General features: G+C 37.0%; 1 protein-coding gene across 2 annotated transcripts in view; it reads right to left on the bottom strand.

Moving 5' to 3' along the window:
* Positions 1-27,067, bottom strand: part of LOC134801810 (irregular chiasm C-roughest protein-like) — a 60,851-nt gene that overhangs the window by 8,668 nt on the left and 25,116 nt on the right. Inside the window, exons 3-17 of one of the 2 annotated variants that reach the window (XM_063774429.1) lie at positions 19,392-19,542; positions 11,948-12,028; positions 9,803-9,954; positions 9,191-9,282; positions 8,674-8,782; positions 8,190-8,363; positions 6,116-6,218; positions 5,805-5,938; positions 4,336-4,465; positions 3,806-3,951; positions 3,283-3,436; positions 2,625-2,863; positions 1,935-2,093; positions 1,484-1,531; positions 789-874 (exon numbers count right to left, since the gene is read on the bottom strand). In XM_063774429.1, the coding sequence (XP_063630499.1) occupies positions 789-874; positions 1,484-1,531; positions 1,935-2,093; positions 2,625-2,863; positions 3,283-3,436; positions 3,806-3,951; positions 4,336-4,465; positions 5,805-5,938; positions 6,116-6,218; positions 8,190-8,363; positions 8,674-8,782; positions 9,191-9,282; positions 9,803-9,954; positions 11,948-12,028; positions 19,392-19,542 (1,958 nt within the window). The remainder of the gene's footprint in view (positions 1-788; positions 875-1,483; positions 1,532-1,934; positions 2,094-2,624; positions 2,864-3,282; positions 3,437-3,805; positions 3,952-4,335; positions 4,466-5,804; positions 5,939-6,115; positions 6,219-8,189; positions 8,364-8,673; positions 8,783-9,190; positions 9,283-9,802; positions 9,955-11,947; positions 12,029-19,391; positions 19,543-27,067) is intronic. The other variant, XM_063774430.1, reaches the window with a different exon arrangement.

The following is a 27,067-nucleotide window of genomic DNA, read 5'->3' as shown; positions in this document are numbered from 1 at the left end:
GTGGGTTTTTGGGATAATGGTCTGTGGAAATGTCTTTGTCCGGGAAGGGTAAAAATAGTTGTTGTTTCAGTGGGAAAGTTTGAAATTACTGTAAAATGTAGTTATCTCGTTCTTTAATTTCAGTTATTGTGTCGTATAATATATCATCATATTTGACTAATATGATTTGTAGAAGCGAAATATCTTCCTGAACAATAACTAGAACTTGTAATTCTGTTTCAAATAGTACCTATTAGCTCGAATCATGGTGAATCCCATATTGAATAGTCTTTTCAAAATACAAATCAAAATATTATACTTATAATGAACTTAGTAAGTAAGTAAATGCTCAAATCTTGTATAAATTTTTGTATTTTTTGCGTTATCAGCTTAACAAATTTTTTTACACGACTCACTTAATCGGGGACTATATTTTTTTATCAAGTTAATTAAAATACTTACTTAATGTAAAAAAAAACGAACTCGAATATCTTCCTTCCGGTGTGAATATCATTTGAATATTACGGTTCTGAGGCAAAATGTTTTCATAAAAGGACGTAAAAATCAAAGTTGGGCGTAATCAATTACTATTAGAATGAATATACACATTACATTACAGTAAATTTTTACTAAAAACTCAGGCATCCCACCAAAAAGAGATGGGTATTATACTTATATTGTTGTTGTTAACCTTAGTTGCACTAATGTACCATAGTTACATAGTTAGTTATTCTTACGGTACTCGCTTCTGTAGCTCTAAAGCTCTCAACATTTCCAGTTCCGATGTACGAATCTAATTCCACACTAACCTGTTAGCCGGTTCCGGCGACTGTACCCTCAGGTTGTTCGGCGGTGCGTATCCCTGCGGATAGTCATACACGTACCCACCCGGGTTCTGCAAACAAAGGCATCGTGTCAGCTGCGCACGTCAACAAGCTTGCGGTCAAACTTTCGGGGGCGATTGTAACTGTACTAGTCATTTTGAAATTGTACTTTATATTGCTGATGTCAAAGTTGAATTTAGTAAAAACAGTGAAGGCGGTTAGGATGTTTTGAATAGTTGATTATTTGGTTTGAATTAGGAGAAAATGCGTTTGGAAAATGGACGTCAAATTGATAAAGTTAAAGTCCATATTTGTAAAACAATTGAAGGTAGATAAGATGTTTTGAATTGTTTAATTGGTTTGATTCTGGAGTTGGTATAAAGGGTCGTTCAGAGTGTTTAGCAATTGGTAAGTTCTAATTTGCTACTACAGATGTTTATTGTTGGATTAATTGGTCAGATGTAGGGGTGAGGTCGTGAGCATAATTGTACACATATTGGAATATGTTTCTGATATTAGCGCTGCTATGCCATGAGGTTTTATAGTTTAGTAATATAGACAACAAAAAATGTTTTAACTAAGTGTCCATTGCGTATTATAGTCATAATTAACTTAGATAACTGGATATTTTATTTAGCCACTACAGCAATGATGATAAATGTTTTGAAAAAGATGCTTACAGAGCTTTTCAACGCTAGTCTACATACATACGCACGTCCTCTAATGATCTTCATTGGAATAAAAAAATATAGAAATCATCTAAAAGGTTAAGTCAACATTTTCTACCACATAGAAAATCTTTTTAACTTCGGGTGCAGACAATAATCTAAAATCTTCTATAAAGGCCTAGAAAGTAATCATGATAACTGATTTAATATCTCAATTAACAAAATAAAATATAGCCTTGACAATTCTCTAAACCACGAAACCGACATAAGCCGAACTGATGGAGCGGTTTTAGGATTTTAAATTCTGTTACGTTTTTGATATTGATATGATACGGCCGCTACCACTTATTTGTGTGCACTACTTCCACACCGCCAAGGCTTTCTAAAATGTGAATACATTGACCGAGATATCGATATCTTTCCTTCACTCTTTAATAGTTTCCAATTTGCAAAACCAATTTACCTTATAATAATTTTCGTTGTAAGCAGGGTCAGAATAGTCGTTGCTGTATCTGAACTGCATCAGAGGATCGTCCAGTCGTATGCTCGGTAGAGTCACAGGCCCGGCCAATGGCAGGCCTGACTGCAGTTTTGAGTCAGATCGGTCTGAGCTGGTGTAGTCCTGAGAAATAATAGTCGTATTAATATAAAGTATTTTGACTCTAAAACTCTCGTGAGACTTAAACATACTGAAATAGTTTTTAAACGTGATTTAAGTCGTTCACACATATTTCGATCCGTTTCGAGAATCATCAACTAGAGTAAAACCAACACGTCAAGTGATAATCAATTAAAATACATGGCCGACCCGATTAAACGTTTTTTTTAATGTATAACCGGAGTAATCTACAAGTAAAATAGTCTGCATGACAAAAATACTGTATTAGCAGAAGAACATAAAGTGGCTCTGCTAATTCAGTTTTATTTTCTATATTTAGTTGTTCTTATTAAGTGTTTTGATATATTTATTACGTGCAATTATAATTTTGTACACTACTATAAGATAGACAATGCTGTGCTAATTTCTAGAATTATAAAGGGAACAACTTAAGATTCTAACAGAAAATGTATCGTTTAGCTGCTAATCAAACGTTCAAAAGAAGTAGTTTTTATAAGTATGTAGTACAAGAAAGCTTTAAAGGTGTTTACTTACCAACTCATAACTACCGTCCCCATGAGGCAACTGCAACTTCAAATCGCTAATATTCGAGCTCCTATCGCTCTCCTTGTTATACATATCGCAAGTGGTAACAGTGACATCTGGCTTCTCGCTCATCTGCTGGCTCTTCTGTCTCCTTCTCCTGTTGCAGATGACCAGGAGAATGATGAAGGCGGAGAAGACGATGATGCCTGATGTGACTCCAATGAGAATTATAAAGAGAGGTAAGGTTTCTGAAAAAATAGAAAGAAAGAGATTTTGTAATTGTAATCAAAAGTTAATAAACACTAATTGAAATTTGCATAATTAGTCAAAACTACTACTAATGACGAATGGTAATGGTATATTTGGTGGCAAGAGGGACTTTCTTGTCAGTGCAATTTCTTCCGGTCTATTCCTCTCGTTGCCAATTCTATCAACTTCGGGTACGTCTCTGTGTATATCAGTTTCTTTATTCGATTTCTCCTCGTCGTTTTTTTTTCCACAATACGTTTCGATCCTACCGTCCGTTGATTTTTTTTCTTTTTTATCGTAATAAGTGTTCGATCATCATTTCTGTTTTAGCTAGGTGGTCCACCTCATCTCAATCATAAATATATTTCTAAATTCAAGAACAATATCAATTATTAATGATTAACATGCATAAGCTTACTTATAGGTTTAAGAGTGATTCCAGCATTAGCATTCCCGATATCATTAGTGACACTGCAATTGTAAAGTCCGTAATGTTTCGATTGACTCGCTCTGATCACTAAACTTGCTTTCACTATTCCATCACCCAGGTCTTGTTCGAAGGGCGCGTAGTCCTAAAAATGAAATAAAAAAATATTGCATACCTACTACATCATACTATGTACAAATGGCGGACTTAATACCTTAAGGCATTCTCTACCTGGCAACCAATGGGCTAAACGAGAAATATTAAGTAGGTGTAAGGTATTTTAAAGTAAATGGAATGAATGAAGTAGGTAGGTAAATGGAATTATCGATGAGTTTATAAAATACACTCTTGAAAGTTAATAAAGAAATTGTAGATTTAAGTAATATAATATTTGAAACCGTAAAGCCGACGGTTAAAATAAATATCAAAATATATTGCGTTGATATTTGGGAGAGACAGAAATACCTAATGAAAGATAAAAAAGGAAATAGTGAAGTAATATCAAGTGTCTTACCGGGTTCTCAATAGGCTTGATTTCTCGACCTTCGAAGTACCATATGATGTCGAAAGATTTAGGAACACTAAGGAAGACACAATCTATCGTCACCATCTCCCCTTCTGCGCCAAATTGTGTCCTGTTGGAAAGAATCTTTGGCGGTCCTAGAGAAAACAATGAAATTAGTAAATATTTGTACGTATATATTTGAGACTTATTTGGGAATTATAATATAGTGTTCTTTCAAAAATAAGAACAGAAAGAAAACATGAGATGTTCTAAACAAATAGGAATGGCGGCGTGTATTGAAGCGCTAAAATGATGATCACGATCACACTCTGTTAAGGGTGAAACGACAAAGAAGAAGAAGAGATACTAGAAGGAGGATTCATTCTAAATCAAAACCAGAAACTTTTGAAGGGCAGTTAAATATCTTAGTAACTTAATCGCTCGAAGATCAGAGAATTCTTTGCTTAGAAGGTCAGAGAAAGTGTCTTTATAAGTGTACTTTTTGGTAAATATTAAAGCTTAAAAAAACGAATACGAACCTTTAATGAAAACCGTAGCTTCGCTCCTGATTTCATTATATCCTTCCACTTTAGCAATGCAGACATATCTGCCTGCAGATTGTTCGTCAACTCTCTTTATCTTTAGGGTCGGTTCAGACCCCTTAGGCTGCTGAAATGTGTGTCAAGTTCACATAAATATGTCAAATACATTTATTATATAAATACTGCAACTAAATCATGCTCCCATTTGATTAGGCACTTTTAAATCCTTTTAGTCTACTTTCCTTTATTGTTAAATCAAGTACCCTGGAATGGGGTTACTTTGAATCCTGGGTTTACTTTGATAAAAACTTTACTTCGTGTTCAAACTCGAATATTACGCTTTCTGAACGCATCCTGTGGATTGTTTTTTTTACGGTTGGCAAGATTGAACGTCACTGTCAGTTAGTGATTTGTGTCCGTGTGATCAAGCATGCCGATCGATGGGGAAAAAATTAAAATATGCAAGTATCAGTTTTATGTACTTTTAATACCCTGTATAACTTCTAATGTACAATGTTCTATATATCAAATACATAAATTTGATGTAATCTATTGAATCAGGCATGTATCGGCCTATAACATCGATTCTTGTTGTAAATCATAATCATGGCGGCCATTTTAGTATCTCGGTTTTTGTGGCATGGGGTATCATTGGTCGCCTATAAGGGTTTACTTTGATCACTGATCAATGACAACCGACGACATTTAGTTTTTTTAGATTATTTAGATATTGGAGGTTTTTTAACTGATTTTTGTATTATTGTTTTAGAATAATGCCTTAGCATATATTATAGGAACTACTCTGAAAAAGTTTTAAACCGGGCTGTGACAGAAGTGGTCGAAGGCAGGCCGTCGATATGCCAAGCATCCGTACATCATCGTATTGTTAATAAAGGTTTTTATTGTTCAATTATGCTTCTTACTTTAAATAAGTAAAATATGAGACTGTTTTGCAATAAAATAGACTTTTTCTAAGCCAACCTTTTTTTCTCTTTGTCAAAGTAACCCCAAAGACAACTAAATCCTTATAAATCCTAAACCTGCGAACGGATTTTTTTGTAATGTTTTGAAGTTTTAGTCCCTATAGGGGTTACTATCGAATTCCGTCGAAAAAAAGGGGGGTATCAAAGTAACCCCAAATTAAGTTTAAAGTTGACCACTTTAGAATTTTTATTTCAAAGGACACATTAGTATAAAAAAAATATATTATTGGTGAAATCGATAGAGGAGCAAAAACCGATATTGTATTTTTTTTAAATTTATTTTTAGATTCCATATTCGGGGAGAAAATAAATATTAATTTTGAAATTGATCAAAGTACCCCATTCCACGGTATCGCTATTGTTAAATCTGTTTTATAAAATCATTTAAATTTTATTAATTGCAAAATTTCGAATTTGGAGCAAATTCTGTAGAGTAGACAGATTTTACGTAGACAATGTGGTAAAAGCATGGTAGTCACTTACCGCGATCCGACCAGGCTCGTGAAGCACCCACTTTATCTCGGGTTTGGGCTGGCCGTCCACATCGCAGTGGAGGCTGGCGGTTGAGCCCTCGTCAGCTTCGACGTCACGGGGCCTTGTTCTGAAGACTGGTGGATCTAAAAAATTATAACTCTGGTAGAACGCTTGGAAGCACTTCATTCCCGCAGCTCGGCCTTCGGCCTCGCGTGCTAGCGCTCATTCCCGCAGTTCGGCCTTCGGCCTCGCGTGTAGCGCATACGTCGATAGTTTAATTTCATTATTATAAACAACATTTTCTTGATCTTTAAACTTACATGTAACATCTAATGTGACAGTCTCTTCACTTTTCCCCACGGAGTTGCTCACTTCACACTTCACCACTGCGTTGTGGTATTTCCTCGTTACGTTGAAGATTATCTGAGGACAAATTACACAATTGATTCGTTTTTGTAATATATTTAAAAAAAAACATGTATTTAATCATTAATATTTTAAGGAAAACTGGTGTTAAATATTACGTTTTGAAAGCCTAAATTAGTTTTTAAGGCAATAAGAAACTTTTGATTTCTTCTTTTTGCTAAAAAGTTAGAATTCTATTTTAGCAGCCACCAATATCACCTTCATTATACAATTTGAATAGCATATTATTCTCGTAGTACTAATATTTTATCATATAATTTAAGAATACGACTTAAAAAGAGGTCTTACAGGTGGTAATTGTTACTGCTGGATTTCGTTGAGAATTTTCACAAACGTATGCGTTTGTGTATCAAAGATTTTGTCGGTAATTCGTTTTTTACGTACATTATTTTAGTTTTTAATGCAGTAGCGACCAAAAGGATTAATACAATGGCAAAAACTTTGATCTTGTATATAAGATATTAGTTTTTACAACTTAATTTTTGATGAGGTAAATAACGGCTTAGAAGTTCAGTTGTTATAACCAGCAAAAATTGAAATTGAATTGTCATTTGTACCATCTCCTGGAACTTGTAATTAAATAACAGTGTACGATACAGTTAAAACCTAAAAACGCTATATATGGAATTCCTTTATTAAATATCATGTTGAATTCGCTATATTCACAACGGGAATTTTAAGCCAAAACTACATTTTCCCAGAAGTACGGGTTAAAACAACAATTTTAATTTAACCCACCGGAGTTAAGTTAGCAATTCCGCGTCGGGTCACAGAGAACTGAAATAACAGAGCAACAGCTTCAATACCTATGAGTAGTATGAGCGTGCTGACTTGCTGAGAAATACCCATTGTACGGTTGTAAAAATGTTATTTTGGTTGGCGTTAAAGTTGAAGGTTTTACTATGAGCAACCGATGTGTACCGATATGATCAGTGACTAAGTGTTGTAACCTGAATTCAGATAAGGCTTTAAGAATCCAATCTTCAAGACTAAAGCAAACTTTATAATCTAGTAGCGAGGAAGTTTATTTTCTGTGATTTTCAAGACTCTGCTCACAACATCATTCATGTAAAAATTAAATACTAAAACTACACTTAGATCGTAGTTGATAATAAATACGTTGTATCAGAAGCCCTGTCGCCGAAGTGTACTTCACGAATTATTTCAGTTTTTTTTATAAGGCTATTAATAATGAAGTTTCTCAACATGCTTTTACAAAGCTGTTCCCAAGGCACGGAACCGGGTTTTTTGTATCCCAAAATAGCCCTATATTTTAAATTATTTTTTGGTCTTTACGTGGGACTGAATCATGTATTTAGGTAACAACTTCGTATTATTAGATTGTCCCATTAAAAATGAAATAATAAATCATGGAACGAAAAAGAACGTAATAATACCGGTATTTTTTGTATGAAGCATAAACCGGTTCCGAGCCTTGCTGTTACTCTGTAATTTTATTCATCTGTATCCAGGCTCCATACTGCAGCCGTTCATGCATAAACTATAAATGCGCCGAGGAAAAATGAACGCACTCGTTGCTCATAAAGAACAGTAATCGAATAATCTAGTGGATATTTCGCACGGTTGGCTTTTAATTGCTTATTTTTATGTAACATATTTGTTTTTTTTTAGTATTTCGAGTAAAATGCTGTAATGAAAGCTTAAGCACAAATAAAATAAACACATGGCAATTGAGACATAAATAATTGCAACGTATAACGACAGAAGACGCTCCTAAAATATTGCGTGGTAGGAGGGAACAGGAAAAGGAAGGATAGGATGGAAGACAGAGAGTAAAGGGGGAAGGAAGGAAACAAGAAAGGACGGACGGGCTAGAAGGGACGAATTAAGGAAAGAAAGCGTAACAAAAAGAAATAAATGCCAGACAGGCAGACACAGAGAGAGAGGAAGAAGATAAAAAAGAAAGGAAGAAAGGAAAGAAGAAAAATACAAACTAATGCGACTTACCATTTCCTCAGTATAATCTCCAACAACAGGGCTGTTGTTGATGTACCAACGGTACACCTGAGCCCTCGGATTAGCGTCGACTTCACATCTCAGTCGTGCCTCCGAGCCTTCCGGGAAACGCCCGTCTACAGCGCCTAAGCTGATTGAGAGTTTCACTTTTGGGGCGTATCTGACCTGTTTAAAAAAACATTAGTGGTTATGGGCCAAGAATTTTTAAGGTCCTCCAAAATCCAAAGTCCAAATATGTCTCATTTAGCTAACGATTGGAATATAACGTAAGGTCTTTTGTAAAATGCAGAAATTCCTTTTCGTTTTGTTACCTGACATGTTTAGCAAACATTCTTATTAAAAAAATAGGTACAAAAGGATGGGTAGCCTATGTCAACTTTTCGACACCTATAGTGCTTTAAGGAGCTATTTTTTTAATAAGAATGGGAAGGGAAGTCTCTCGTGTCGCGTCTAATGCATTTACATAATAAAATACCTCGATATAGACGGTAGCCATCCTAGCGGCTCGGTCGGCGGTGTTCTGCGCCTGGCAGGTGATTGTCTGCTTGTGGTGGTCCTTGCTGGGTGTCAACCGCAATATGGACCTGTGACAGTTATTGCGTTAATGTTTTAGCGTGACGTGAATTTACTAACCGCTAATCTGCCAGACAAACTTCGCGACAGTTTAAATATCAGACGGTGGATGCTTTTGAAGGGTTACAATTAAGGGTTAAAGTTATAATTATAACCTGATTCATTAAATAGTCTGTCTTTTGTTTTTTTTGTTGTCTTTTACTGGTTCATCAAATACATAATGTAACTACATTGTATTTTGTGGCATATGTAATGGTGTAATGTTAAGTAGGTACATTTAGATATTAGAAAAATCATTAAAACAATCCTTTTCTTTCAATTCTCAGCGTTCTTATCTAATATTAAATTTAATATTACATAAGTTTTGTATGGCCCAATGTCTAGACGAAAGTATATTACTCAAAATGACATATATTTACCTGGTTTTAAACTTTTGGCCATCTGGTAGCAGTTCCTCCGACGTTTTAACGTTTTTCTTGATAACTTGTTGGTTGCCATCGACCCACGTGATCTGAAAAATAAAAATATTTACTAAAGTAGACCTTTAAAATTTAAATAAATATTGGTGTTTTTCTGCTTCTCCAGAACAGAACAGCACAAATATGCTAAAAAAAACTGTTGGTCAGAGCGAATTTATTGTACTCCCTCAAGTAGTGTAGTTTAGTAGTCTTGGAAACTTCAAACAAATAAAGATTTATTTTATACTTATTCAAACTGAATTCTTTGAAGAAGAATCTCTGTCTAATCCCATTCGATACTTTGATGAATATTTTTGGCAAGTCTAAAAATCTAAACTTAACGTTTGATTCGGCCTAAGTTCACAGTTTTTTAGTAATTCTTGTTGCTTAAATGGGGCATTATCTATGAAAAGGGACCTTATTGTCGATGGCGCTTACGCCGCACAGCGTCGCGCGGCATTGTATTTAATATCGGAGCATCTTTAATAACGGCGTAAGCACCATCAACAATAAGGTCCCTTTTCATAGATAACGTCACAAATTTAAAAATGCCTAATAGTAAGACTAACTTACCTCAGCCGCAGGTTTTCCGCCAACGGACACGCATTCTATATCCACTGGTTGCTCTTCTGTTGCATCTATGAAAGCACCTTGCACGATCCTAGGCGGATTCGGTGCTACCAACACTGTTAGTTTGGCGTAGCGGGAACGTATGGCTGGTTCACCTGTAGAAAAAGAAAGCAAGGTTTAATTAATCCTGGTAAAACAAACTGTATCAGGTGATATCATAGTTTGTCAAAGGACTGGTAAATATCAAATGATATTTCGTACATAAGTTCCAAAAAACTCATTGGTACGAGCCGGGGTTTGAAGCCGCGACCTCCGGAAGAGTCGCACGCTCTTACCGCTAGGCCACCAGTGCATCATATTAGGTAATTACCATAATAGCTGCTTTGTTACTGCACACCGTTGTATGGGGACCTTGCACTTTGAGACTATGCGCTGAAACTTGGCACAGTTGATTGTTAGCTGGTCTTGAGCAGATACAGACCGGGAGCCGTCGAGAGCCACCTCTCATTTAGTGAAGGGGGAGGGGGAAATTTCGACGCTGCCGCGCTTCACTTGGAGCAACATTTCTCTAAAACTATACCTATTAGGGAATGTAATATATCATTTTCGGATAAATTAAGGATGAGGAATCTAGTTTTGGAACAAAAACAATGCACTTTCTAACAAAAAAAAAGCATAAAGTAGAAAAGACTAAAAAACGTATTTTTGATTTTTTCATAATTACCAATTTTTTTTTAAAGTGTAGCAGGAATCCGGAAACAAAAAATACAGTCGTAAAGCTACACTTATTACGTTTAAGAAAATATATAGTTTAATATACAAAACTGATGATAAATGGGAGATAAAAAATAATATTAAGCGTGGGTCAGAGTGATCTCAATACAAAATATTATGAATGTGGGAAAGTTACTTATAATTTGTTCTACAATCGTTTATTTTTCTTGTTTTTCGTAAATAACTCGTAAACGGTAGCCCACAGCAAAAAAATATCTTTTACGTAAATAATCTGTTTCAGATTTCTTATAAAATAAGTACTACTGTTTTTCGGTACCATCAATATTAAAAAAAATATTGAAGGGAGAAAATAAATACTTAGGTCCCCTTTTTTAGTCATTCGTAAATAACTCGTAAACGAAGGCCAATAGCAAAAAAATTTTTAGTACATGAATAATTTACATAAAATTTCCTACAAAAAAGGTCATTCGAACTTTTTCGCTAGGATCAATATTAAAAACGATATTAAAGAGAGAAAATAAATTCTAAGGTCCCCTTTTTAAATATTGATCCTAGCGAAAAAGTTTGAATAACCTTTTTTGTAGGAAATTTTATGCTAATTTTTCTTGTGTTAAAATATTTTTTGCTATTGGACATCCTTTACGAGTTATTTACGAATGACTAAAAAAGAGGACCTTAGTATTTATTTTCTCCCTTCAATATTTTTTTTAATATTGACCTTAGCGAAAAAAAGGAGCACTTATTTTATAAGAAATCTGAAACAGATTATTTACGTAACAGATATTTTTTTGCTGTGGGCTACCGTTTACGAGTTATTTACGAAAAACTAAAAAATAAACGATTGTAGAACAAATTATAAGTAACTTTCCCACATTCATAATATTTTGTATTGAGATCACTCTGGCCCACGCTTAATATTATTTTTTATCTCCCATTTATCAAGTTGTGTATAATAAACTATATATTTTCTTAAACGTAATAAGTGTAGCTTTACGACTGTATTTTTTGTTTTCAGATTCCTGCTACACTTAAAAAATAAATTGGTAATTATGAAAAAATCAAAAATACGTTTTTTAGTCTTTACTACTTTATGCTTTTTTTTGTTAGAAAGTGCATTGTTTTGGTTCAAAAAAAAATTTCCTCATCCTTAATTTAACCCAAAATGATATATCACATGCCCTAATAGGTACAGTTTTAGAGAAATGTTGCTCCAAGTGAAGCGCGGCGGCGTCGAACTTCCCCCCTCCCCCCACTAAATGAGACGTGGCTCTCGAGGTCTCCCGGTCTGTATCTGCTCAAGACCAGCTAAGAATCAACTGTGCCAAGTTTCAGCGCATAGTCACAAAGTGCAAGGTGTCGTGCAGTAACAAACTAGCTATAAAGATAAGATAAGGTATTAAGAGATAAACTTACCATTTAACCCCGAGCTCACTTGGCACTGGTAGTCCGCGTCGTCTTCCAGAGTCACGTTCTGTATCTTCAAGGAGAAATCTCCTGCAACAAGAACAAACACTTTCTTAATAATATATTCTTATTCAAGTAACTATTACAGGCTTTCCTGTTACTACCACAAATTGATTTACGATAGATACATTGTGGATGTAGTTAGTTTAGTTAGTGCTTCTGGGTATTTTCCGCAAATCGACAACCATTGTGACTATATTGCGTGAAACGAGGTAGCGCTACTCTAGCCACCCCAGCTCCTCCATGAAGCCTAGCAATGTTTTCAGGTTACTAACTGCCTCTTTTAGTGTCCACGGAGTCCCTAGGTATTTGCTCCTGTATAATTCTACCTGTTTGCAGTCTAGGAGAATATGTTTTGTTGTTTCCTCTTCTTCCATGCATGCTCTGCACGTGATAGGTCTGTCTGTTTTATTGCTGTGGAATTTGCCTCGTTTGCAAATTGCAACAATATGCTGAGACAGGGCCTTTTCCCTACGGCACACATTGATGTGCCCAAGTGCGTATTTTTTTTCTCTGATTTGTTTTTTAATGTGTACTTACATAATTATTTTGTTTTGCTGTTCTAATTATTTTCTCTTTATCTTATTTCTTTCATCTTATTGTCACATGTATGTGTGTTTTATGGAATAAATGTCTTTCTTCTTCTTCTTCTTTTACCCATATTGTGGATGTAGAAAACGTCTCAAAACTATTCCCACCTAATCTTTCACAAACCTTAAATCATCATAGATCTATTCTATTTCAGCTCACATGAGTACTTTAACTGTTTCTACTACACCTACGCTTCCTAGTAAAATGTTACGTCGTAACGTGTACTAAATATAACTCTACCTAAACAATTTAAACCATGTTTACGTTTTTACATACATATATACCTAGATAGTTTCCATATTTTTTTTTTGTATCATATCTCCAAAATAAATGTGGTGTTTCCAAGCAAACCTCACTTTTTCGCTTGCCATTAGGTCGCTTTATCAGGTTATTTGTATAAAGATACAAGTAAATCCCATCCTTAAGTAGACTTCGACACAAATTTCAAACACAAAAGGCCATTCTTAAGTTTTAATTAGACGATGTAAACGAATTAAAACCGTGCCAATTTTTTCAGTTGAAATGCTTCCAAAATCATTCGTCATTCATCACGGACAACGCGAAAACATCATTTTTCGACACCTTTCTTTGATTTTGAACCGACTAGATCAAAGGAAAGAATAGCTTTGCGAATTATGCGATCCTCACGAAAAAACGGTACTTTCTCTATGGAGCTCCATTTTGGGAGAAAACGGTTTTCCCTAACTAAATCTTAACAAATCACTTTGATTTTAATGTCGATCGTTTCAGCATAATAGATTCTAGGTTTATATAAGGTTTCGCTTAAAAAAAAAAATTTTTTTTTGTATAGTAAATTTTGATAAAAGGAACAGGTATAGATAATTCCAACTTAAACAGTAAATGAAGGTTAATATTAACGTAATTAATCATTAGGGTTGAAATTGTTTATACCAATTCCGTTAACATCACTCCGCTGCACCGAAAATGCTATAAAATTTACGATTTCTGCATATTACAGTGCGCTTTTGAACGTCAAAAGCTAAACCGGCTCTAACCCTACACCTCTGCCTCGAGAAGATTTAAATCGCCCCTCAGTTGGCCACTACCACATTTATTGGCCCCTTTGATCGTCACTATCTAGGTATATGAAGCTGATTGTACCAAATATTTATACCCGAAAAGATTACGCCAAGGCGCCACGCTTAAAAAACCGGGCAAGTGCGAGTCGGACTCGCGCACGAAGGGTTCCGTACCATAATGCAAAAAAAACAAAAAAAAAGCAAAAAAAAAAAACGGTCACCCATCCAAATACTGACCACTCCCGACGTTGCTTAACTTTGGTCAAAAATCACGTTTGTTGTATGGGAGCCCCATTTAAATCTTTATTTTATTCTGTTTTTAGTATTTGTTGTTATAGCGGCAACAGAAATACATCATCTGTGAAAATTTCAACTGTCTAGCTATCACGGTTCGTGAGATACAGCCTGGTGACAGACGGACGGACGGACGGACGGACGGACGGACGGACGGACAGCGAAGTCTTAGTAATAGGGTCCCGTTTTACCCTTTGGGTACGGAACCCTAAAAACGGTTTATTTTCATACATTGCACATCTCAAAATCTCATACACATATTATTAACCTCAGGCCATTGACCCCGGCTTGGCACTCGTTCATCAAATCATTATGAATAAGTGCAGTAACTACATTTGAATATCCATTCAATTATATACCTAATTAAAATCACATAGGGTGCATAATTGAATTAGTTTTCTCCTGCAGTTATTACGTATTTATTTCATTGTAGTGTAGTCAAGGTTGGAAAATGTTTTATCTGGCTAAACAATTGCGGAAGCTTTCAAATATAAATAGACAGTTTAAGAGTAAAAGTATGGTAGGTAATTAGGTAAATCTAATTGCCATGACATAAATATTCCTAATTCTCTCTCTGTGTGATCAAAGGTTAACCGAAAGAGATTCCTTAAAGGGATAAGATATTTGTTCTAAGGTTATACTGTGTAGCCAAATTGTCAAAGGCAATTTTTGCCAACTAGAGTTATTGGATAATATACGAGTAGGTATGAGGCCATGTATAGCACCATCTATACATATTGAACCAATTAAGATGAAAGTAATGGAAATTGTTTGTGTAATATATGCTGGATTTTAACCATTATCATCATTCCAAGCAGACGAAGTCGCGGGCAAAAGCTATAGTCTATAAGTATTTAAATAAAAGTAAATAAACAATTTGTAAATTTTCGGATAGTTATAACATTTATTGGTAAACCGACCAAATACAAAACCGCCTGGACCAGTCACTGAACGACCTGACTTTAACCTACATTATTTGATCGTGTAATGTTTTCATCTACCCTCAACTGGCTTCAAGAGCCATTTGAGGGTAGATTTTGTTTACTTTTATTTCAATAACCACCAATCACTGTTTCTTTTTGACGACCGGTCTGGTCTAGTGGATAGTGACCCTGTCTGCTAAGCCGATGGTCCTGGGTTCGAATCCCAGTAAGGGCATTTATTTGTGTGATGAACACTAATATTTGTTCCTGAGTCATGGTTGTTTTCTATGTATATAAGTATGTATTTATCTATACAAGTATGTATATCGTCGCCTAGTACCCATAGTACAAGCTTTGCTTAGTTTGGGGCTAGGTTTGATCTGTGTAAGATGTCCCCTAATATTTATTTAATATTTATTTATTTAATACCTAAAGATACAGAGTATAGTAATCTTTAAAACAAGTTGCCGAGTATCTTAGACACTTTAGACGTCTTTGCAGTATGAATAGAAAGAGCTTCTTAAACTATTGCCAAGTTTTGATATGCTTTGTAGTCAGAAATTGAGACAGGCAGGCTTTGTCTAGAACTAGAAGCACAGAATGAATAATAGTACTAACGTACAGAAAGGACACTTCCTACAAAACCGAAGTTTGACAGCGATTCAGGGACGATTCATGCTATCCCTTTCTAGTGTATGGCACTATCCCTTTCGGCTGTTTAGGGTTGTCAAAATTCAAGTGATTATCTTATCTGTGGTCGTGCACGCAAAAAGAACGTCAAGTAGCGCCAACCCTAATGATTGCTCGGAGCAATGCTGAGCCGAACGGAGCCGAGTTTGCCCGAAGTCAGGAGAGTCTCCCCATTGGTAGAAGTTCGATAATCGTATCTACATACGTAGTATAATTAGGCTAAAGACTCATGCTAGACCGGGACGGGGCCGGAGCTTCGTTTTCTATGGAAAGCACCACGTGATCACCGATCAGCCGTCATAGAAAATGACATGTCGGACGCCTCGGCCTGGTGTGTTACTCTTAGTCAGAACCGAAAAATTCTATTTATGAAATTTGTTACGTCTGAGAGTGAAATTATTGCTCTGAACTATGAAATAATGAAATTCGGTTATATTTTAATTCGCTAGCCTTAAAATATACAAAACTAGATATCGGTGACTGAAAAAAGCTCGTATCTTCTTCTGTCAATTAAAAGAAAAATGTGGTAACTAATGTATGGGATGCATACAGAGTTACTGCCTTTCTACTTTGAGTAGTAGTTAAGTGTGAGATACGAGATTTTATATTAACAATATTAAAAACGGGTCACTCACGTATTTTAAGTCGAAAAACGCTCGACATGTTTCACTCCGTACTGAGGAGTATCATCAGGAGCTTGCGTTGACGGTGACGGACCGGCGCAGACGAATACGTGAGTGACCCGCTTTTAATACACCTATTTAATATGTCTGTATCTCACGGAAGTTTTGTTATTAAAATTGCTAATCTTTACGAGATTTTGTCAAATCAAAGTAGTGCCGATATCTTGAACTAGACTTCGTAGAGGACACATTAGCATAAAGTTTTCAATTTATAAACTATGCAATAGTGCGTCTGCTAATAAAAATAAAAACAGGACAATTTACCTAAATATCTCTAAAATGCGTAGAGATTCCGCGTGTGCCAAATAGATTCACATAAACAAGGTTGAATAGCGTAGGTATGGTATGAAAGTACATATGTGCCTACACACATTTGAGCGTTTTAAAACGTGAGTGATTGAAAAAACTGGACGAGTGCGAGTTGGACTACAGGCGTCCATAGGCTACGATAATCAATTTGCCATCAGGCGAAACGTACGCTTATTTGCCGCCAACATGGTAGAAAATAAGGAGCTAATGTCATAAAAAAATACTTTTTGTTTCAAACAAGTCACAAACATAATATCGCATTGTAATGAAAGGCCACACACACACACAGAAACATCCTCTATAGGCATGAAACTGTCAACGCCATTTTGAATTTAGAAGCTCTTCAAACATTTTTAGATATGACATCCAATTCATTTATCATTTCATTCACCTCTCCCTCTAGTCTCATTCCATCTCCCTCTAAATTCACAGTCGCGACATAATATATTATGTCAATGTCCGCCTGTATTCCGCTATTGTGTAAAATTGGCAATGAACACAATGTTGCCACGTGACCTACAGTACTAAATACTTTTAGTTTAAACTCGGTTAATTTGAAATAAACTATTTCATGTGTAGTTCGGTCAAGGAAAATGAAATAACTATCATCCACTTTGAGTTTGGGGAAAGTTGTTAGTTTACTTTAGGCCGACCGTTTAACTCAGTCCTCGCCTGCGCGGTACGGGAGCGACGGGGCGCGACGACTAAGGGTTGCGGGGAAGGTGCGGGCGCCGTACGCCTGCCGCTCGCACCTTCCCCGCCACCCTTAGTCGTCCCGCCCCGTCGCCCCCGCACCGCGCAGGCGAGGACTGAGTTAAGCGGTCGGTCTATAGTAAAACTCATTTCCAAGCATCTAGTACTGCTCTGTGTTTTGTCCATCACTTTTAGGGTTCCATACTCAAAAGGAACAAATACGGTCTCGCGTGTGTAACTTACAATTTGTTCAACATGTCATATTAATGTGTAAATATCTGGGAGACCAACCTTTGCTCGGAAAACATATAAAAAATTAATAATGCGCGTTTTCCCAGAGATAAGACTGACACTGAAAACCCCCATATAGCAAATTTCATCGAAATCGTTAGAACCGTTTCCGGGATCCCCGAAATATAAATAAACAAGAATTGCTCGTTTAAAGGTATTAGATAGATAGATTTGAGGTTTCCAATGGAGATACCTCTCTCTCATCATAGGTATCGTCTTGGGTCGTCCCATTCGTTTTTCGTCAAGCTCTTAAATTAGTCCTATTCTGCTTTCGTCACTCATTCTACATTGAAAGCCACCATACCATAAAGCAGAATAGGACTAATTTAAGAACTTGACGAAAAACGAATGGGACGACCCAAGACGATAGATACCTTATCATATTTTTGCAAATTTTTAGAAGTCCCACTGTCTTACAAAACCGATATTTGACAGCTCATGCAAATGAATCATTGTGCTTTCGGTGCTAGGGTTGCCAAATCGTGCCATACGCATCGCCAAGTCTACTTAATTGAGAGATTAATTTCAAGGGGCTGGAATCGAAGCGTTCCTTACTGGGAATCTCAATAACGGTCCAACCGCAAATAATAAAGGATTATCTTCGAGGTGCACCTTGCTAGGTTCAAAGAAATTTGAAGCTGAAATACTCATACATTCAAAGATAATTTCATTAATAAATAATATTAAAAATAATGGCCCCAAATTAGACCCTTGCGGTTTACCGAAGAGTGAAATACCAAATCAAATTCTTTTCATTACCACAATTGACAGGCCGCATTAAAGGTAAGGGTCTTAAGCTTGTATTTCGCTTTTTGTATTTATTTTTCTAACTTGGTGCAATAATGGATATTTACTTACTTACTTAAGTTTGGCACCATTTAAACTGCAATACTGAAATCATGAAATTTATCTAAAAGCTCGTGATTAACTTAGTCAAAAGCTTTCGAAAAGTCAGTAAAAACCTGATGACCACTATCGACAGCTTATGTTTCGTTTCCATACTGCCTCCGGTGAAATTCAAGATTTATTTATACAGAAATACATTCTTTTATATTATAGTACGTCGGTGGCAAACAAGCATACGGCGCGTCTGATGGTAAGCAATCTCCGTAGCCTATGGACGCCTGCAACTCCAGAGATGTTACATGTGCGTTGCCGACCCTAACACTCCGCACCCTTGTTGAGCTCTGGCAACCTTACTCACCGGCAGGAACACAACACTATGAGTAAGGTCTAGTGTTATTTGGCAGCGGTTTTCTGTAAGGTCTTCTTCTTCTTCGTTACACTCTTGACAAAGTGGTCGTGGCCATTATTTAGACTTTTGAGCGACTCGTTTAACGACACGTCGCCATTCCTCCCCTAGAGCTGCTTTCCGTGAGCATTCGCTTACTGTGGCCGACACACTGGCTTTGATATGGTCGGTCCATCTCATTGGCGATCTTCCTCTAGCCCTGTCACCTCCCACTCTTCCTTGCACAACTAGACTTTCTATGGAAGTTCCGTCTCACCGAGACACGTGTCTAATGAAGTTGAGGATCCGAGGTTTGACCGTAGAAAGCAACCGCTCTTTAATACTGATTTTGTTATATTTTATAGAGTGTTTTAGTGGGATTTTAAAGTTCGATCAACAGGGGTGAATAGGGACAGTTATAATGTGATTTACCTGAAAATTTCTAAAAAAATACACACAAATTGTTATAAATCCGATTGAAAGTAATAGTAGATTTTGTATGATAAGGTTTGGGTGGGTATTTTTTAAGAAATTGTCAGGTAAATCACATTTTTAGACTGGTCCCTATTCACCCCAGACATCCCTATTCACCCCGGTTGACGGTATTGGTATATTTGCCGATTTCTGTAAAGGTGGAGGCCTACATACCTTCTTCGTCGCTCCCGATCATCAGGTACCGGTCGTACCCGCTGAGATTCCTGTTGGTGCCGAGACCGAAGTCGTTCTGTGTCCATTGGAGCGCTCCAACTTTGTGTTCTACTCGGCAGGGAAGTATCACTTCTGAGCCCACTATCGCTTCCTGAGGACAAAAATGGGAGTCTTTCTGAATGAATGGTTGAAAAAAACAGTTACATAATAATTTACCTATGTATATTATCCCACAAACACAAAGAGTCATAACTAGTTGTTTGTACTATCTATGGGAAGTTCTTTATTATATTATTATAAAGCCTGACCTGTAATGCAATAATATGATCATTGTCAAGAGGGCGCTGTTATTCTCATGTAAAGGTCGACAGTTCAGTTTAGTATGAAAAAATTAGTTCCAGTGAAATTCCGCAACATGGCGCGTGATCATATTTTACTGGTCAGGCTTTACTTAAGTACTGTTGAAGCATCCTAGCCTAGTCAATTATTATAATTAATTCCTCAGCCTAGTTCATATTACCGAATACCAGTGCCTACCTAGTTAGTTTCTCATCTAATTACCATAACCATTCAGCCCCTTTCAATCTAACTTCCAAGACTCCAAAGTTTCAAGGATCTTATGACCTAATGATATAGTCCTACAATATCGCGTGTTAAAGTAAGGACACCAAACACGTAAAATTTCGTACATTGACCTGCCTGTTCTTATCTCTTACGCACGCATAATTATGTATATTGCTGATGCCAATAATGCCGGCGGTCAATAATAATAATATAATAAATCATTTATTTCAAGTAAGTTACACTCATATCTTGGTTAGTAATGCAATGCCACTGTGCGAGCGGAATAACTATATAATTATGCGCGTGCGATAGAGATAGGAACAGGCGGGTAAATGCCCGAAATTCGGTAACACTTAAATGAGGGTGTGATAGTTTCAATGTATAAAAACTGTTGGATCACTAAATCACAATCGGTAAGTAGGCATTTTACGTTATTCTATTGTCCACAGGAAAGTCACTCATTTTCCAAAGCGTTGCAGACGTTACTTAAGCCTGAGTTAAGTGAGCTAATACAGTCTATTATATCCTTATCCCTCTAAAACTTAGCTCTATTAAGGTTTCCACTAACACCATTTTCCCTAACATATTCAACACTCGCACATCCACCATAAAGCCAATTCTGCATTAAAAATTTGAAACGGTTTACATAATTTTGAGATTACCTCAGTTGTGTTGTCAGCCGCTCGATCACCAATAAGTGCGAGCAAAATGACGATTCCTGGGGGCCAAGCCAAATGAGAATCGTTCATCGAAAATAAAAAATGTATCTAGATGACAGAGGCTACGAAAAATCACGTGACTTCTTTCATATTTGGTGATTTCTATCTATGATTGTCACCTTGGCCAGGTTCTATGGAGCTCGATTCTGACAACCTGTTACGCTTTTAATCTTATTTTGATACGACCTTAATGATCACTCACGCTGAAATGAAGTGAAAGTCGTGCATGAGATGCGTGCCAACCAAGGCGATCGGTGCATGAGATGCGTGCCAACCAAGGCGATCGGTGCATGAGATGCGTGCCAACCATGGCGATCGGTGCATGAGATGCGTGCCAACCACGGCGATCGGTGCATGAGATGCGTGCCAACCAAGGCGATCGGTGCATGAGATGCGTGCCAACCAAGGCGATCGGTGCATGAGATGCGTGCTAACCAAGGCGATCGGTGCATGAGATGCGTGCCAACCAAGGCGATCGGTGCATGAGATGCGTGCCAACCAAGGCGATCGGTGCATGAGATGCGTGCCAACCAAGGCGATCGGTGCATGAGATGCGCGCCAACCAAGGCGATCGGTGCATGAGATGCGTGCCAACCAAGGCGATCGGTGCATGAGATGCGCGCCAACCAAGGCGATCGGTGCATGAGATGCGTGCCAACCAAGGCGATCGGTGCATGAGATGCGCGCCAACCAAGGCGATCGGTGCATGAGATGCGCGCCAACCAAGGCGATCGGTGCATGAGATGCGCGCCAACCAAGGCGATCGGTGCATGAGATACGCGCCAACCATGGCGATCGTCAAGTTCATATCAAAACCATAAATCGTCAGGTGACAAGCAAAAGTCACTAATTACCACCACAAGTACATAGCCATAGTGAACCATATTAGTACTAAAAGAAGGTCGATTTTTGTTTAAATATTTTTCAGTAATTACTTACAGTATTAATTTCAGTAAATGCATTTCATCAGCAACAATCAACGCGAGCCGCTAACGCCGATGCTCACGGTCAAGGTCATCAAAATCGAATTATCAAAACAGAATCGGCCACACTGTAACAGCGATTAGGCCTTAACATAATTTGCAACTAAAATTAAATGCTCCTACAATTTTTGATAAGCCTGTTTTAAGGCCGTAGCTTCGTATAGCGAAATGGCGCATTACGTACAAATACCTATGCTAATGCTCAAAGTAATTATAAATTCAAATTAAAACTGTTTAAAGGTGCGTTTTATGTCATAAGCGGGGAGCGGATACGATTAGATAAGTTTACTTACCCGTTGACTGCTTTAAGCTGGCGGCTTAGCACGGTCGCGTTTTTATCCCTTGTCACCATGCCTGTCACGTTCTAACAAGTATGTAAGTGCGAAAGGGACGCGCATAGTGATAGTCGATAAAAATGGAACCGTGCTGAGCCCGCTGGTATGGGTTCTTTATAGTAGTAATATTGAGGTTTTAAATGCTCATTAAGTCAGTTAATTACCGCTTTCCATCAGGTTGGTTGTATAATATTTATTTGCTACCGAAGTACTATATTTATTAAGTTGAATAAAGTACTAATTATCTGCCTCACTGCTTCACTATATACATAAGAAACGTAAGTGACATTCAAAAAGTCATTCAATGGTTCTCCATATTTTCGCGCCATAAATTTCCAAGTTTAAACATTTTTTTTAATAGCACTTACGACTTTTATCCGTGGAGCAGATTAAGTAAAGTTGATGATACGAAAAATGAGTTCTATTATTTTTAATTTGCAAATAAAACTCTTCACTTAATTATAATTAAAGCACCGACACGCTCAGGTCATCGTCATCATTTAACCGAGATAATTGTTTTCTGAATAATGCATTTTAAATGAGTTTTTTTAATAACAAGAATAAACCGGGTCTTTAAACGGGATAATGATAAAGTAAAGCGTGAGAACCAGTTTAGTGCTGGTTGTTTAAACGATCGGTAAGTTATCTTCGTTAAAATGTAATTGTAACAGGAAATTTATCAACTTTGGGATGAGCAATGGGTTCCGCCTTTTAAGGAGTACGTAAGGTGCAATAATGGCCTCTTTGAACTATAATAGGCTTAGTTATGTAGGAAAGTAACCAGTGCTTCCTTAAAATTAGTTTTAAGAAACAAATGGTTTGCGGAGGGAGAAGAGAATCAGAATAGTTTAGGTACTTTGTAGCTTTAAATTAATTTTTGGCCGAGACTGCGTAGAATGATGATTTGATGAAAATTAACCTAAGTCATTCTCCGGGATTCCAAGTGTCATATAAAATTTCATCTTAATTATTTTTAGGTGCCAATTGAATGTTACACGGTCCATGCGACTTAATATTTATATTTTTGCCTATTGTAAATATAAAATCTGTCCAAGCTACCTAACATTTCTGATTTTCAATTTATTATGTACCTATGTAATAAATAGCACAGGCCTATTTTCATGCGCAGGAGGGCTTGAGCTAAAGTCCCCACGCTGCCCTAATGCGCGTTAGGGTCTACACATACACCTTTGAATGTCTTCTCAGATATGAATGCAGGTTTCCTCACGGTGCTTTCCTTCGCCGAAAAGTGGTAAATATTACGAGTATCAAAATATGTTCCAAACATAAGTTAAAAAAAAATGTGTTAAATGGGGTATGCCGTCCATAAAACCGCTGTAATCTTATAACTTAAATCTCTTTCCTCAAAAACTCGCTGACAGAAACACGAGATTGTTAACTCCTAGTATTTATGGTTACACAACATAAAATCTATACCTAAGTACCACAAATTATATATGTATATATATCACGCTAATCTCCTAATGAATATTCAGAACACATAATTGTTCAGCATTTCTTTGATATGTTGGACATAATGTTAAATATTTATGTTGATTATATCTGAATAATTTACGTGGATCTGCTTATCGTGGGTGATCGGGTATGCGGATAGACATGGAAATATAGGAAATACCTGTTTTAGAAATTCCTTTTTTTGTGCAACTTAAGAACTTCTAAAGTACCTGCACTAAAACAGAAATTGAAATTTTAAGATTGAGGTTTGACTTTTAAATTAGAAGTCTCACCTCAATTTTCGAATTTCTAAAGGGGCCCACTGATTAACAGTCCGCCGGACGGTAGGCCTGTAGCACAGAATAACTAATAGTACTACCGTACAGAAAATTCACTCCTTCACAAAAGTCAGATTTAGGTATAAAATTATACCTATACTCGCCGCCTGCAACAAAATTGAAACTTATAACCGCGCACGAACGGTGAATCATCTTTGCGCGAGCGCCACGTGACACGACTATCGTGCGAGCCGAGCGGCCTGTACTGCCATACGCCTGCCCTACCCGGGAGGTGCGCCGGCCAAATGTACCTAAACTGCGTAGTGACACCCCCCTGCCTGTAGGCCTGTCCGTTAAAACAAAATTTCGACAGTTCCGAACAACAGACAGGCCGATACCGTCCGGCGGACTGTTAATCAGTGGGCCCCTTAAGTATTAACTGGACGCCGTCCTGTTGGTCATCCTAAATACCGTTGGGCAGATAGAGTGGAGGCAGATCTCCGTGAGCTCGGCGTCGGCAAAAGCTGGCGTGATACCGCTCTGGACCAAGACAGGGGTGAGAAACTCCTACCTTCGGGCAAACTCGGCTCCGCTCGGCTCAGCATTGCTCCGAGCAATTATTAGGGTTGACACAACTTGACGTCCCTTTGCCTGCACGACCACAGATAAGATAATGGCTTGGACTTTGACAACCCTAAATAGCCGAAAGGGATAGTGCCGTATATTAGAAAGGGTATATAATTCAACCCTGAACCGCTGTCAAACTTCGGTTTTGTAAAAAGTTTCCTTTCTGTACGGTAGTACAATTATTTATTCTCTGACCGTGGCGTGCTCTTGTGTTGGAGGCCAAGACTCATATTGGGTCATTGCGCCAGTCGTACTTAATAGTAGTACAATTGTGTACCTACATAATTCTGTACATGTGTACACGATATATAACTTTACTCATCAACATCATCATTGGCCTTTGCGTCGATTGCAGAAAAAAAACAACGGGTGCCGGGAGTGCCGGCAGAAGTGAAAACTCAATGACATTGTAACAGTTTTTCGATCAGGTCACGTGTCCGTCTTACGAATCTTACGGTCACGTGACCTGTCGCGAGTTTAACATTTTTTCCCCATCACTAAAAGTGCACAGCGCCGCTAAAGAAGTTTTCACTACAATAACTAACTCTCGGTGGGCGAGTCCGACTCGCACTTGTCCGATTTTATTTAAATGTATATATTATTATGACTACATCCTGACGACAGTCTTATTATAGCCGTATTATTATACTTTTACCAGCTATAAACTATAATCCTATTAAAAATCTCCGAGCTAACTCCTACTTAGTAATAATCACGGATGCTGCTTTTATGATCAAGTAAATTAATAAATACCATATTGTAAACCTAGAGTCCAATTCAGATTAAAAAACGTATAATGGTTTTGATCTTATTTTGATACGACCTTGAAAATCTCTCACGTTGATTGGTGCATGTGAAATGAAGTGAAAGCTGTGCCGTTGTGCGTGAGATGATAAAGATAGTGACGAGGACTAAATAGGTTTTATACATTATTTATATATTTTTATAGCTAAAAGCAATGACCTTTTATTTATGTAGACGTGTGACGTTCATAGTTGACAAAACTAAAATTTGATCCAACGATTTTGACAACTTGACAGGTTGGCGTCACCCATACGACTAACTAAATATAGGTTCCGGAACCTATATTTAATGGCTCACGATCGTGCGCCTGGTACCATATCTACCTCAATTTACTTACATCTATGGCTAAAAGTCTATGAATATTTGTCACTTTACTATAAATAATTTTGTTTTAGTTGTCATTGTCACAAAATCTTTTCTCTGGAAGATTCTGGAAGGTCCGGTTGTTACGCTGCTCGCCTCAGCTATCCTTTATTATTGTCTATTGGCTATATACAATTCTCGAACAGATAGTTTATTAACTGATATGAATGTCATATACTAAAAAAAAGTGACCACGGCCTCCAGTGCCCCAGGCTGGAATCGAACCGGCGTCCTCTAGTCTGCTATCGCGGCAGGTGCCTGTGCCATTCAGCCACCGGGTTTACTTCAGTTTATAATTTATATAGTAGTGTTGTTTTTATTTTCAAGTAGAAACTTGAAATAAAAACAAATTAAAATATTTTCTTAAAGTACTTCTAATAGATAGTTTATTTTTCAAGGACCTAGGCGTATTACAATGCGCTTACGAGTAGGTATGAGCGTCAAATAAATCTATGCCATGCTACGCTATATGATGCGCGCCAATCACCAAGACGATCGTCAAGGTCGTATCAAAACCAGATCAAACCCATAACACATTATGAAACCAGAATAGGACTGCTGGACATACGCCGTTATTATTTTGTTATTTTATGACGAATATTACGTCGTAAAAAATGATAATTGATCCGTTGAAAAGCGTAAAGGTATAAACAAGTTATTATTTTACGGGAGGCTTAATAGCTGTAAAACTGACATAATTAAAGTGTAATGAGAATGAGCAAAAACGATTAGTAAAGGTCTGAATTACTTTTGCCAATATTTATCTATCTATAGTATCTATCTAATACCTTTAAACGAGCAAATCTTGTTTATTTATATATAAGTTAGAAGTACTAGTGCTCGACGTTGCACTAGTATTCGACATGGGCACTTTATGTCAAAGTGACAAGGATTAAATTTGGATACAGAAAAATCTTCGCCGTTCAAATTTAACCTATATTACTTTGACATAAAGTGCCCATGTCGAATACTAGTGCAGCAACGAGCCCTAGTTAGTACCTTTATACCGGGTGTGGCCTGTAATATGAGCAAAAAATTAAACTGTAGGCTGTACTCCTCATACTGACCAACATTTGTTCAGCAACTTTTAAAAATAACTTGTGGTTTGATTTTTAATACACTTTAAAGTTTATTCTAAGACGCAATGTATTGCAAATTTTGTTATGTTTAAGGCGTGACAAGCAACGTCAACCACAATGATATGGCGTGGCAATGGCGTCCATTGAAAATAATATTTATTTTGTATGAAAAATAGGGAGTCTAAATACTTTATAGTTTTTAAAGGTTGTTGAACAAAAGTGTCACCGTTTGAGGAGTACAATCTATGTTTTAATTATTTGCTCCTGCTACAGGCCACACCCGGTATACTGTGTGGAAAAATAAGTTGGACCCTGGAGATAAACTACCTTAAATCCTTAAGTTGTCTCATTTTACTTAAAGGAGACATTCCTTTATTTTTAAAGAGAAAAAAAACGGCTCTAACGATTTCGATGAAATTTGCTATATGGGGGTTTTCGGGGGCGATAAATCGATCTAGCTAGGTCTTAT

The sequence above is a fragment of the Cydia splendana genome, chromosome 23, assembly GCF_910591565.1.
Source record: "Cydia splendana chromosome 23, ilCydSple1.2, whole genome shotgun sequence".
Lineage (NCBI taxonomy): Eukaryota > Metazoa > Arthropoda > Insecta > Lepidoptera > Tortricidae > Cydia > Cydia splendana.
This window is presented reverse-complemented; position numbering and strand designations above follow the sequence as displayed.